Below are 14233 nucleotides of genomic sequence, written 5' to 3'. Positions count from 1 at the left end.
CCTTGCCGCCGTTCCTGGACCGTCAATCGATTACCTTCCCGCCTCTCTCTCTCTCTTTCTCTCTTTACATAACGACTCGCCAGGATTCCGTGATAAAAAATGTAAAAATTACAGACTATTAGAATGGCTGAAACTTAGTTCCTCGTGAGACGAGAGACGCTATCGTCCAAATTGGAAACGTGCGATTTTTTAATAAGACCCAATTTAAGTTCCTCGTATCGCGTAAAGTAAAAGATAATATCAAGATAATTATTTCGTCGGATAACATCGAATCATTCATCGAATAACTCTTTCCTAATCATGTCACACTTTCGTGATGGGACAATGCGAATATTCATACGTTCATCGGGAACTTATATGAAGCAAGAATTTCAAGTGAATCTACAATATTTAAAATTATTCGGAAATTCTTTAACTTATGTATTATCCGGCGTGATGCTTTTCAAGCGATAACAAAGGTTACAATGTATATTTTGATAGTTTTCAACAGAAAATATGTAAAAAAAAATTTTGTTGTTAAACATTTATACACATATGAATTAAATATCAGCTGCCATACAATTCAAAACATAACAATTCATAACATTTCCAAATATTGTTATGAAGTATCGATCCCAATTTATACATTTAATTAAATGATAAACTACGCCAAGTGCAAAAATGACAACGTTGCTAATAATATCGATCCCGAGAATATAATATTCTTTGAACACACTGAAGGCTCATCAACGAGATTAAGAGATACGGGAAAACCCAAATGTCGCTTATCGTTTAATGAACAAAAGTTAACACTCGACAGGACAGGACGTGCTTCTATAATGTCGTACATGATAAAAGAGATAACGTACTTGAGAAATCGATAGGAAAATCTGTTACAGATTAAACCTATTCTTGATCCGTGTATAGCTTATTTGGAAATCTATAATATAATGTTTGTACTAATATTTATTTAATTTCATTACTTCTTCAATCATGAATACAAAAAATGCGTCCTATTTAGAAAATCATATATAAGTGGAAATATTCTTTAATTATAAAAGATAAAGAATACAATATGATTGTAATGTAATTAGTGATACGTTGAATGTAATTATTACTAGTTCGAGTACTTTTATAAGAGGGCTATACAAATGAAACCGAAATCAATGATATCACTATTGACTAAGAATAAGAAATCTCAAACAAAATCTCAACGTATCATTCTTATCATAGATCGATCGATTCAATTTAACATTCCTTATCAAATTCTGACGACAACATACTTGATATAGTTCACCATTATCGATTTATCTAATCTGGAATTATAGCGAAAAAACTCGTCAATCATTGGCTTGCCTTTTACGGAAGCATTTAGCTTACAGGTATATAAGTTCGCAGTCCCAACACTGCAGCAACACAACAAGCATAATGGCGTTGACAGCCTTGTCTCTTCTCAGCCTCCTCGCGCTTTCTCAAGGTGAGTGATTACCTTCTCCAGCAAATCGATAACCATTCATTTAATATTGACAAGCGTTCATTTAAACGAATACAAATTGATACAGTCCCCTTGGGGATAGCTTAGTGAGAGAGAATTCATTTTGGCATATTGTATTATCTGAACAAATCACTCGATTTGCTTCTGTCGGTCGACATCTTAAATCCAATTATTAAATACGAATCAGACTAAATTAATGGAAAAACTGTATTCCGCAAATTTCGTCAAACGACTGTGTTAGCACGCAAAATCTATTAATTTACTATTAAAGCATACATGTGAAGAATGGATTCATTACGATTTCAAATTCCACTTAGTTGGCAAATTCATTGGATTTTATTCCTCGTTTTGTGATAATAATATTAATAATAACATTAACGTCGTTGGCTTTGCAGCCAAGGTCATCCAGCCATTCCTCGATCCCAGGATCGTAAATGGAGAGGATGCCAAACCGGGCGAGATCCCGTATCAGGTATATACGTTGACTGTAAAGAATATACTCGTTAATTAAATAAAAAGAGCTACGATATGAACCGTCAACTTCTGTCGCCATTAGGATAAATTTATTCGCGGTATTAAAATTACGCTAAAATTCAGGCAACGCATTAACAACAATACGCTAAAGTGCATTTTCTCCATAGGTTTCTCTGCAAAACAAGGGTTCCAACTTCCACTTCTGTGGCGGATCGGTTCTCAATGATAACTATGTCATCACAGCGGCTCACTGCGTTGATGGGTATGTTATAAGTTACTAGGTTTTACATTTCTTTTACCATAATTATATATGGCTAATATATTGTTAAAATAACATTACATTAAAACACACTATAGACATTTTGCTGTTATGCACATTGTGCATATTACATATCATTGATATTAGCTCACCGTAATGTAAATGGATGTTCAAATTTAAACGATAACATTTTCATGTTACAGCAAACAGCCTGGGTCTCTACAGGTCATCGCTGGCACCATCAATTTGAACAACCCGAAATCGAAGCACGAAGTTGAACAGATCATCGTCCACAAGGAGTACAATCCCAGTAACTCTTGGAGGAACGACATCGCTCTGCTGAAGGTGAGAATGCTCACCTAAATTCTTCTTTTCGCGCGCGAGAAAATCGCATCCGCCGAGCTTCGTAACGTTTCCTCCGGCGAAAAGTATATTCACATCGAGATTGTATTTCAGGTGAAAACTCCATTTGTCACGTCTGCGGACATCTCCCACATTCCTCTGCCACCGAAGGGCCACGTTGTGAACGCCGAAGACGTAGCTGTTGTTTCCGGATGGGGCAGACTCTGGGTGAGTTTTTGCGGCCTGATCTGCATCCCTTTCGTGTGGAAATTACACGGAATCGATCACGATGGATAATTACGCGCGATCACTTTGCATTTATTACCGCGTTATGCGCGGGAGCGAGAGAGAAGATTTAAGAGAACGGGAATTATTAATTAATAATTAAATGTGTGTCGTTATAAAATCGTAGGAAAGCGGGCCGACTACCGAGAAACTGCAACGAGTCAACATCCAAATCGCCGACCAGGACTCTTGCAAACGGAAATACAATGCCATGGGATACAACGTCCACGCCACGCAGGTTTGCGCGTACGACCCGACTACCTCAAAGGGATCCTGCAACGTAAGTTTTCTACGACCTTCGAACCTCATTTACCTTCACAACGGTGATGCGATGCGAGTTGCAGTCCTCCCTTGATACATTTTGCATGTGAATTGACGTGAACGATCACTGAGAAAGCGTGAAATGAGATATGCAGAGTGCAATTCGTCATCGATACGTTATCCATCGCCACGTGACGCGATTCTTCGCACACCGGCGCAAAATCTAAGGATCGCTTTGCTTCCCACAGGGTGACTCTGGCGGCCCATTGACCGTTGGCGGCAAACTCGTCGGCCTGGTATCCTGGGCGTACGGATGCGCCAGCACCAACTACCCCACTGTCTACACGCGAGTTGTATCTTTCCTCGACTGGATCAACGCTAACGCCGTCTAAATCAGCCTTATTTATCTCCGGCTTCGAAGGTTTCTGAACGAGACGTTATGATAAGATGTGACATTGTCGTACGCAAAATTCACCGTGTGACATAACGATTTTGTACATTTTTCGTCGTATAATAATAATAAAATAATAATAATAAATACTATTTAACGGTAATCGATCTGCACATCGCACATTCCACACCCGAACTTCCCGAGTCTCTCTGCACTCAAAGATGCAGTCATCACCGTCGTAGGAGAAGATTAATTCAGTTGATCGTAATTTGCTCCGAGTGAGTCAACGGTATTCGGGAGAAGCTATAGATCGGATCTGCGCGCAAATTCCGTCTTGCGAGTTAACCGGAATTTAATCGTCGAATTGTTAAAATTCCGCTAATGAAAAGCAACGCTCCGCTCGACCGTAAAAAGTCGAATAATGAAGAGCGGCTTCAGATCATCTCACTTAATGATCTCAAGTCCGTACGGAGGTAAAGTGAAGTTCCTCCGTAGAAATCGTTCGTTCCTCTTATTCACTTCCGTTTTACAAACTACAGGTTACTCTCGGCTTGAATAATCAATGAGTCTCTGGACGATTGCGCTCCAATAGAAAGAGCCGCAAGCTAACACTCCGGCCGTACCGCTTCCAGCCGATGATGCCTTGAGATTCGTGGATCCCCGACTTCTTATCTTAGGCGACGGATCGATAACGTGAGAATCTTATTTCACGATGAGAGAGCATCAGACTGTCTATTCTTGTTACAGAATTTCAGAGAGCGCGCGTGATCGAGACCGAATTATTTCTAACGAGCACTTTCCTCTCCCCTCGTTGCCACGGTAACACATTTTTTTTAAGTAACGCCAAGCCCATTTTAATAACGCATCTCGTACACGCGTTACAAGAATATAAATTACATTAAATGCACAATTATAATAGCAATTACATTCTAGCGAAACTGAATTCGCGTCCGCGCGCAAAGAGGGAGAGAAAGAGAGAGAGAGAGAATAAGAGCCGCTGATGAATTTAATTTAGTTAAAAAGAGGCGGCACAGCGGGGAATCATAGTGTATCAAGTGATGTCCGTCACTATCACGAAACAGATCCAGAGGGCTTTTGGTATAGTACGATCAGATAGTACAAGAGATTGGATAGGACTCGGCCCTGCCGCGAAATCAATACACCGTGACCGCGCTGCGCTCACGTGTTGCTCTCATTTCCGGTGACACTTGGCAGAGCGGAAACGATCGATACGGACATTTTAGCCGTAATTGACAGTCATGATCGCGGACCGTCCATCCGACGCAACGTGATCCTGGATAAAACACCGTTCGTTAACGTGCGCGTTTCGTTAATTATGACGCCATTGAAATTTATTCCCCCGATAACGCCTCTATCGATTCGCAAAACTTTAATACGACATAGTAGAATATACGGGTCAACCGGGGGGAGAGAAGGGGAGGAAGAGGGGTATCGGTTCCCCGAGGAACTGGGCATACGTGCCTCCGGGATTTACGAACGGCAAAAAAACAATCGGGAACGAGAGAGAGAGAGAGGAAAAGTTTCCGCTCGCATCCGCCGCCTCATCGGGGAAAAATGCTGTAGAAATATAGACGAACTTTATTACATTTCTGTCGGGAGTAACTAATAGTGAGCGTTAAAGGCCTCCTCCGAAGAGGAGCGAGGCGAGATGCAAGCAGCGAGGCGGAGCGGCATTTCGGACCGTTCTTCAGGTCGACGAGGGGACGCGAATCGCTCGTGTCGAATTCCATTCTGCCGCCCGTATTTACATTGCTAATGAAATTTCATTTCCGCCTTCGCCGTGCCTCCAAGAAGCGCGCGATAGGCTCCTGTACGTCGCCGGTTTTGTTTTACCCTTCTTCGATGATTCGCTCACGGAGCGTGAAAGGACCTGGTAGTCGCTCATTTCCGACGGTGCATCATCACTAAGTAACGTACGAGCCGCCGCCGCCGCCTTCAAACGGAGTTTTCTCGCGAGTCGACTCGCCTAACAGCGTCGGGAATCCAACGGAGGTGCTCTTTCGTACGAGATAACTTCGTCAGTCTCGACCTGCGGATCCGTCGTAACGAGATGTTCGCGCGTTGTGAAATTTTTACAAGTTAATTCGCCGGTATTACAGACCGGCGCGCGGAATATCTTTCCGCTCCAGTTACCTGAGAGATTTTCGAAGCTGTCCCAACGTATCACGTTTAAATATTCCCGGGTGACTTCGCCGTCCCGACTGCGAACTAAATGGCTATTTACTGCGGGTCAACCAAAATAACACCTGCACGCGATACCTCCGTACGTATGAAGAAGACCGCGTTCCCCAAGGCTGAACTATCCGAGCGGACGCATAAACTTGTATGGTTCCGCTAATGGTTATAAACTAGTCGGTTTTAGAGGGTAATTTCCACGGGATTACGGCATTATGATATATACGAGCAGACACACACATACACAAGCGAAAGAGAGAATTATTCTCCAGTCGAGGAAAGATACAATTCGCGTGTAGACATCGAGATAGCTGGTGCTGGCGCATCCGTTCACCCAGGATACCAGACCGACGAGTTTGCTGCCATAGTCACTCTGTGGGAAGCAAAGCAGTCTTCATTTTCGTACCGGTGTACGAAGAATCGTGTCACAAATCGTGGTTATAACGTATCAGTGATCCGCGAGTAATCGAAGAACATCAGGGATGTTGCCGTTAATCACCAAACTGATGTTAAACACGTGACGGTCACTTCACCGACGCGCTAAGGGCGTTCAATAATCCTGAGAAAGGCGGGGACGTCCGTCGGACAATAGTATCAAGTTCACACTACCGAACGTTAGGAGGAATTCACAACTTGAGAGAAAGGCAGAAAGCAGAAAAGCGGCAGCCAATTAGAACGCCAATCAACTCGCACTGATTGTAAGCAGTAGATAAAGCAGAAACTGTCGACTATCAGCGCGAGTTCTGATTGACTGCTGCTTTTCTGCATTTCTAGTCAAAGTGTGAATTCTCCCTTAGAGAGTACTTAGGGAATTCTCAAGCCAGTGATCGTGGAGGTGTAATTGAGAGTCGTTACTTAGAGGTACGCGTTGTCGCTGTCGAGCAAGCGTCGCCTGGCGCGCGGCAACCCGGTCTTCAGGCTTCGGTCGACACGAACGCAGCGGTGAGCCGCTCGCCCGATCCGCAACACGCAGCACCTGCTAGAAATTTTGGTAATTTGCTAGCAGAAATATATCAGGATTTGCTAGAGCACGATAACAGATTAATCTGTTAAGTCAGGTTAACAATTAACATCGATTGTCTGGCTGGTTTTTATATTGTACATTTGTCCAATGAATGCCAATATAAGCAATATTGGACCAATTTATCGCCAATGAATTGTACTATTAGGACGTGGGAGATCCGTAAATCAAATATCCCCGATCTGTGAATCATTTCTATCCAAGTGATACTTTTCTTAAATTAATTTATTTTATGCGTTATCAGCAAATAGATTTTTGTCGACTAACTTTATAATTATCTTCTTAAAACAATCAAATTTTCACCCAATTATGGAGTTTTAATTTAATCACGAGACCTGACAACTTAAAGAACAATTGAATATTTACGGGAAAAAGAATTAGGCATTCCAAAAAATAAAATAACATCCTCATTCTGTTGTTATCGGCGCTCAACTGTCAAGATATCATTTAACGTTTTCTATATTTAAGAATAAACACAGTTATCAACATGAAAAAAATTAAACCTTTCCATTGCCGAAATAACGGCTAGGAATTAAGTTTCCCAAAGGATCAAGTGTCCCGAGATTCTCTCACCCGGTCAAGTACGAAACGTTACATTTGGAAGAATCTACAGGCGAACAAGCCGATTTAATTCCGAGTAAATAATCTTCTCTTGCGGATAATTCAAAACAAATGTGACGCTGTTAATTAAATCGAAGGGATTTATCGCGTGCCAGGTTAAATTGAACTTCCTTACCATGTTTGCGCGAAGATATTTCGATTAAGTAAACATTCCTTCGCATCTGCCTCCGTTTCAACTCAATCATTTATTAAATCCACACCATATAAATGTCAGCCGGCGAAGCTCTCTCAAAAAATATCGCGACTGAGCCTCGACGAAGCTAAAAGCTTCAAAAGCTTCAAACGAGGCGAAGCCCCTCCTTTATTCGCGATCAATTCGACATCGTCACGCTGCCTCCTTTTCCCTCCATCCTTCTCCTCTCTATCTCACTCTCTTTCCTTACTCATCTTACAACCTCACTTCCATTTCTTCTTTCAGACCCGCAAATCGACCTTGTGGCTGTTGGAATAGGTCGAGGACCGCCGTTATGAAGACCCAATTTTATCGGGATAACTACAAAATGACTGCTCTTAGCTCGAGAGGAAATAATATTATCGGTAATAGCAACAACGGGGAAAGGTTGCAAAATTTGTGAGCATTACTCGAAAATAGATTCAGCCAGAGATCGTAAGATTTCGCGATGGGGCGCGATGGAAACGCGATAAATTTTACGGAGCCGTCTCTTGACAATCTCTTGAATTTCGTTGGATGTTTTGGATAACTAGATCCGTGACGAAATGAATTTCTTGTTACCCTGCTCTCTCGCTGCTCTCGCGCACGTACTTGGAATAAGAGGCTTCCACATATTGATAATTTTATTATACCTCCCTTCCGGTCCTCCCTCTTTCGTATGCACTTTGCCACACATACTCTATTAACCACTGAGGGGTAACTTTCGCGGAAACGATTCCATGGGGCCTCTACCTCATTTCGTGTAACGATTATATGCACCCGTTAGATCCTGCAGCGAATATATTTAGATCCTTTCGCGTGCCTTGTTCAAGGATACAGAGTGTTAGAGGATATTCCATGACGTTAAAAATAATTTACGCACGCATGAGACCAACTTATGGAACGAACTAATTTATTTCAATATTTCCGATTTATTTAAATCAATAATGGAAAAGTTGTTACGATCAACACGGATATTGAGAACTGTGCATATTTAACACTCTATCCGATTTAAATAACGTATATTTGATAATAGGGGAATATATTGTTAATCACAGATGACAATAAAACTTATAAAATAATAATATTTGCAATTTAATGTATAACAAGAAACCGTGCGTACTGTGTACATCGGGAATATTCAAATAAAATTGCTCGTGACAGCGAGCAAACTGTTAATGTCTAACGCAAATTGACTTTTACTACTTCGTTACCACTGAATGTACGGCAGATTATATTCATTTCATCAAAAGTTTCTGTCTCCGAGCAATGTAGTGATATGAGAAATGCAATTACGCATAATATTCGCGCGCGCGCACACACACACACACACAGCAAATGTAGTCTTCAGTTGATAACCCCGCGATTATCAGGTATATTAAAGTTCGCTTCTGCTGCTGGGGGCAATTCGATCCAGCGACGTTGCAGAGACATAAGGTCATCTCATGTTTCCGACCTATGGTCGAGTTAACAGCCACGCAAACGGGTTCAAATTGGCACGAAGCTGTAAATCATAAGCTCGGGAACGCGCGTCGTTGCTCTTCGTGTCTTCGCGGGTGTCGCAGCGGAAGTGCGATATGAAGGATGCTTATTCGATCCACCCGTCCTTCCGCAGATAACTTAATCATGCCGCAAGAGAGATATTGTTACCGCGTCGTGAAGCTAACTTCAGCGCGAGGTCAAACCATCTTGTACGAGTACTTAATATTTCAATTTTAAAGTGGATCCTGCGATTCTTGCTCCTGGATTTACCTCATTCTGACATTCTGGGTCCTCCAATTCCACCGTTTCCACGAAATTTCCTCGTCGCGTCTCCGCTCGACGAGATTCGCCGGGGAAATTTACAAAAACGGAATTACCAGGAAAACAAGACGCTCATATCCGCGAGCTCCGCGAACTGCAACCCCGCGTCACATCCCGATCACATCCCGATCTGAATATTCTTTTCAAGGAAATGTCCCTGAGAATACATCCCTATAAGCGCGTAATATTATTTAATATTAAGTAATATTTCTGGAATATTAATAGATGTATTATATGTCAATATATGTCAATAGTCGCGTTAACGCGACTAATTGTCCATTCCTCTAATAATATTTAAAAAATAATATTATTTAATATTATTGTAATATTATATATTTTTTAAATATTCAACGGTATGTATATATATATATATATAATATATATGTATATATAATATATATAACATATATGTATATTTTATTTAATATATTTTTCTATTTAATATATTATTATTTTTTTATTTTTCTTTTATATTCTAAAAACATTTTTATAATATGCAAAGAATATTATGAAATGGACATATAACATCAATAGAACATTCCCTCTTCACATCAGTAGTGTGGAATTTTAATGCGTCATTGCAGAGTTGACATTTGCAGAGTTTTCAATGGATTCTACTCGGCGTCGATCGACGAGAATGGCGCAATTATTGCACTTGACGGATCGAAGTGTCACGATAACTAAACAATGCTTAAATAACAATGACAATTTACCATTCACAGCGTTAACGCGACTAATATCGTTTATACCATTCTCCTAGTATCACACTAGAACCATAAAAGGGTGTCTCGCTTTGATGTCGTAAAAAAACGAAAATACTCTTTGCTGCGTAGTCTTCGTCCCGTGCCATCAAACTTTGAAGGACTCACCTGCACACAAAGTGGAGTATAGGTACTTTCCCTCGGTCCTCTAGAGGCTGTTGGACTTTGAAATACTATTGCGATAGAATATATACGCGCGGAAAAGTGGGACTGAAGTTACGACGCGCTCGTACGAGTCGCCGTATGAATCTTTACTCTCCCCTTCTCGTTATACGTCGTGCACTGTTTAAAAAGTAATCCGAGCAAAGCGGTCGGCAAACTTTCCGTGACGTTTTATAGCGGCCGTCCAATAGCCGGCTTCGTTACACAAATAATCTCTCAGTCATTTTGCGCGAGTCACCGAGTTCATAGAGTCTAACTTCATATTAACATGTTGAATGCCGCGCGCGATTTGATTAACTTTGCAGAAGCTTACGTGAAAGCAGGTGTATATCCATCGCTATGGTTAATAAACGAAGCTCGTGTGCGTACAGTCGTACGCTGTATTGTTCGCTTCCTATTGCTGACGTTCATGCAACTCTGCTAATAATTTCCAGAGGAATGTATTTCATCCGTATTATATACATATTCATCCGTATTATATACAGAAAAGCAGTGTTAGAATCAAGTAAACGTAATTACCTGTTTTTCAAGCTCTCAAATCAGGTAATATTTCAATCAGTTTCACTATATTTTAATAGCTTGCAGTAAACACTTATTTAAACGCAATAGTAACTTAATTTGCAAATAGATTACTGAATGTGAGTGTAAAATGATTCTATAAATTTCAAAAAATACTCAAATTATATAATACTTCTTTTCCACTGAAGGAACCTAGTGATTTGAAATTTCAATTTTTCCGGTATTTTCTAAAAATAAATTCTGATATTCGCGGCGTGTATTCTGTTATGAATTTCGTACTGGTCGCAACTGTTTTAACATATATAAGTGTCCACTTATACAAAAGAAATATCATATTGCGTGTGCACATAGTCAATTATATCTCTACTAGCAAATATTTGCCGAGGGATTCATTTTGCTGCGAGCCAAACGAACGTTGCTTGAACGGTAGCGCGTTTCAGTGCGAACGCAAGCGCGACGCGTCTGGCCGTCGTCCCGCGGACACTCAACGCGCACGTGTCGACGCGTGACTCACGCGAAAATATATCCGTGCTTCTGGCCCCTCATATATTACCTCATGTCTGCACTTAATCGGAAGCAACGCGCTGAACGATCCTATGGGAAAATAGCACATATACTTGAGACTCGTCAACTCGCTGCGTTGCACATCCCGATTAGGTGAGCAGCGCAGCGCGAGCAAGCGCGCACTCACCTGTTTGCGGAGCGGCGTGACGCACTCGTCCTTGGTTCGCTCGAAGCGCTCGAACTTGAAGCTGTTGCTGCGGTAGAGCTCGTTGTCGCTCTGCTGCCTCCTGCAGAGCCGTCGCGTGAGCGCGCGCGGCCTGCAGGGCGCACATTCGGTGGCGAGCTCCCAGTGCAGGTGCAGCATCGCGAGCTCGGCGGTGCATCGGGCCATCGCGCAGCCGGCGCGCCTCACGCGGCACTTAACTCGCTTGATGCGGCCCTCGGGCTGCGGCTTGTGGCCGCAGGGCTGTGTGCCGGCCTGGCTGCAGCTGCAGTCGCACGTGCGACGCGTCCGCCGCGTTTTGACCGTGTGCGGACACGGCTTCGCCTCCTCGCCGCACTCGCACGGCGCCTCGCCGCCGCCTGTGTGGGCGCAGCTTAATCTCTCGTCGGCGCACTCGCACGGCTGCTGCTGTTGCGCTTGTTGCTGCAGCTGTAGCTGCGTCGTGCTGACGGGGGAGGAGGTATGCGGGGTCGCGCGACGACGGGTACCAGCGCCGCAGGCTGTGTGTCGGCAGGAACGATCCGTACATTCGCATCTGCGATGAAAGGAGAGACACGCCGATCAGCCGAGCGAACTTTTCAGCGAGTTACTTTCTTCCCTGACTAGTTCGTCGGACGTTTCACGAAAGAAAGAGAGAGAGAGAGGGGGAGGGAGGCAGTAGAACTTCCAGTTGAAAATTATACAAATGTTCGCTTCGCGGGGGGTATTGATTTTTCCGGATTTATATAGCGAGATTGAAGCAATTATTCGCGAGCGCCTGAATATCGCGGAAGGGGAGGGGATGCCGATTTTGACACAGCGCTCGCGAGACATATTTCGCCCGAGATACATATCTGAGAGGGACTCGAATTAAACCGAAAGAGTTTCTCCTATCGACTATCGGAAACTTCATTTTAACGTATTATCGCACAATGACATCGTGAAACGGAGGAAAGGCAGCGTCGCAAGGAAAAGAAGCAAAAGGGGTGAATCAGGTCAGGCCGAAAGCCGATGGTCCGCGAGCGGGTTATATCGGGATTGAACTTAACACAGCGCGTGGATAATTGCGTCGCGAGCTAAACTGACTTGATTCATCTGTCACTTTTTCGTCCCGGCCGTGTTGATCCTGCAACTGCCCCGTAAATAAGACATTTCCGCGGAGCGCAAACGTTTTAATCCCCAGTATATTCACGCCGATACAATTCGCGCTAAAATATGTGCGAATCATATTCGACGAGAGCCACGAGATGAAATAAACGCTCGGACGTGCGTGTACGACGCGTACACAATTACGCGCGTACACGCGAAAACGACGCGAATATTTATATCGTGATTTATGTATCAGCGAAATCCCCCTTCCCCCCCCCCTCCACGCGCATACGGCTCGTGTAAAATCGCCCGAACTAGAAATTACGATAAATACGCGATACACATCATGTTCAACGTACGCACGTGGCACTCTATAAATCAATATCGCAGGATTACCGCGAGGACAAAAGGCCGCGCGCGAGCGAATTAGCATTCTCTCAGGCTCTTCGGACTGGCTGAAATTTGTTCCGACACGCAGACATGGGAACGCTTTCAAACGTCATCACATTCCGCGCTTTCGCCGCGAAGGCACCTCCCCCCTCATGTTAATCCGGACAAGGTAATCGTCTGGTTCAATTCCCCGCGAGTGAGCAGTTGCATCAACCCTTGGGTAACAGGCGAAGGCTCGCAAGTTCACGGCAAGTTAACGACACTGGCTATTCGCATCATTCATCTGAAAGCTCCCCGATCGGTGCAAGTGCCAACATTGGCTCCTGACCTCTGTGCTGCCTTCCACCCCTTCCGCCGCGATCTTTCAGACCGCGCAGCGGTCGAGCTTTGTGCGATCGACCGCCAACTATTCGCTACCATCAAACGACAACATCTGAGCACTCGTGAAAAACAAATAGAAAAAAGAAAGAAAGAAGGAGAGAACACCGTCGCAACGGGATTTACGAATTTACAAAACGATCTCGAGCGAATCGAGAAATTTGTCAGGTGAGAGGAAGTGTCGCGTAGCTGAAACACCCTGTACAACAGCGTGTCCGAGCGAGCGTAACTGTTGCTCGTTATTCCCTCCACTCTTATCGATCGGCCGAAACTACCCCAAATTCGTGATCACAGCGACGATCTCCCGGCATTTATCCCGCATCGTGCGACGACACGGCCGTGTAAACCAGCAACAGCTTTTTAATAATCACGACGGAAGGTCATTGGTCAACAAGTGATATCGATCAAGCTACGAGCAAGAGGGGAAGGGGCGCACCACGTCACCCAATCAATTCACGGGCCGATATTTGGGATACCAGTCCCACCGCCTACAACCCCTACAACACTACCACTACTCGGCAACCTCTGGCCGACCACACACACACACACAATCGTACCGCCTTCGCCTCCAGCTGACCCGACCGCCCGCGAGAAACGCGCCGAAAAACATCCGGCCCGCAAAGCTATTTATTTATTTACCTTCTGACCCTTCGCGCGGCTGATCCTCGCTGCTGTGCGTGCGGACAGGGCTGCGCGTCCGGCGGGCAGTCGCAGCTGGTGGCCGGTCGCGTACGCCGGACTCTGATCAGCACCGGATGCACCGGGCACGGCTGCACCTGGCAATCGCAGACGATGGTCTGAGGCCCGCGGGATTTACGGCCGCCGCGCTTCGCACGTTGGTCCACGTGCAACTGACACGGCTGCACGGGGCAGCCGCAACGAGCTGCGGCACCGCGGCGCCCGGCACCCTGTACGCGTCTCCACACCCGCTCCATTCAACGACCGGCGTG

At 44.2% G+C, this 14233-nt stretch overlaps 2 protein-coding genes and 1 long non-coding RNA gene across 3 annotated transcripts; 1 reads left to right on the top strand and 2 right to left on the bottom strand.

Moving 5' to 3' along the window:
* The first annotated feature begins 1407 nt into the window (after positions 1 to 1407).
* Positions 1408 to 4889, top strand: LOC106750719 (chymotrypsin-2-like). Its single transcript, XM_014631243.1, has 7 exons — positions 1408 to 1456; positions 1870 to 1946; positions 2116 to 2210; positions 2411 to 2552; positions 2664 to 2777; positions 2962 to 3114; positions 3344 to 4889. The coding sequence occupies exons 1-7, from the start codon at positions 1408 to 1410 to the stop codon at positions 3485 to 3487; spliced, it is 774 nt and encodes a 257-aa protein (XP_014486729.1). The 3' UTR covers positions 3488 to 4889.
* A 2601-nt stretch (positions 4890 to 7490) lies between these two features.
* Positions 7491 to 10301, bottom strand: LOC106750720. The gene is made up of 2 exons (XR_001374977.1): positions 10148 to 10301; positions 7491 to 9449 (listed from the first exon to the last, which is right to left on the bottom strand). It is a non-coding gene; the product is annotated as an uncharacterized LOC106750720 (long non-coding RNA).
* A 129-nt stretch (positions 10302 to 10430) lies between these two features.
* On the bottom strand, positions 10431 to 14218 carry LOC106750686. The gene is made up of 3 exons (XM_014631188.1): positions 13923 to 14218; positions 11412 to 11982; positions 10431 to 11314 (listed from the first exon to the last, which is right to left on the bottom strand). The coding sequence occupies exons 1-3, from the start codon at positions 14216 to 14218 to the stop codon at positions 11270 to 11272; spliced, it is 912 nt and encodes a 303-aa protein (XP_014486674.1). The 3' UTR covers positions 10431 to 11269.
* Positions 14219 to 14233: the final 15 nt, after the last annotated feature.

The sequence above is a fragment of the Dinoponera quadriceps genome, unplaced genomic scaffold, assembly GCF_001313825.1.
Source record: "Dinoponera quadriceps isolate SergipeBrazil2010 unplaced genomic scaffold, ASM131382v1 scaffold5144, whole genome shotgun sequence".
Taxonomy (NCBI): Eukaryota; Metazoa; Arthropoda; class Insecta; order Hymenoptera; family Formicidae; genus Dinoponera; species Dinoponera quadriceps.
Note: the sequence above shows the minus strand (reverse complement) of the source record. Positions and strands in the feature narration are given on the sequence as shown.

Bases quoted from the DNA above. Each gene is read 5' to 3' on its own strand.
- LOC106750719 (XM_014631243.1), top strand. From the start codon at position 1,408: ATGGCGTTGACAGCCTTGTCTCTTCTCAGCCTCCTCGCGCTTTCTCAA. The intron at 1,947-2,115 runs GTATATACGTTG...TTTTCTCCATAG, and splicing joins CGGGCGAGATCCCGTATCAG to GTTTCTCTGCAAAACAAGGG. The intron at 2,553-2,663 runs GTGAGAATGCTC...ATTGTATTTCAG, and splicing joins ACGACATCGCTCTGCTGAAG to GTGAAAACTCCATTTGTCAC.
- LOC106750686 (XM_014631188.1), bottom strand. From the start codon at position 14,218: ATGGAGCGGGTGTGGAGACGCGTACAGGGTGCCGGGCGCCGCGGTGCC. The intron at 11,983-13,922 runs GTAAATAAATAA...CTTTCATCGCAG, and splicing joins GCCGCGCGAAGGGTCAGAAG to ATGCGAATGTACGGATCGTT. The intron at 11,315-11,411 runs GTGAGTGCGCGC...ATTTTCCCATAG, and splicing joins TCACGCCGCTCCGCAAACAG to GATCGTTCAGCGCGTTGCTT.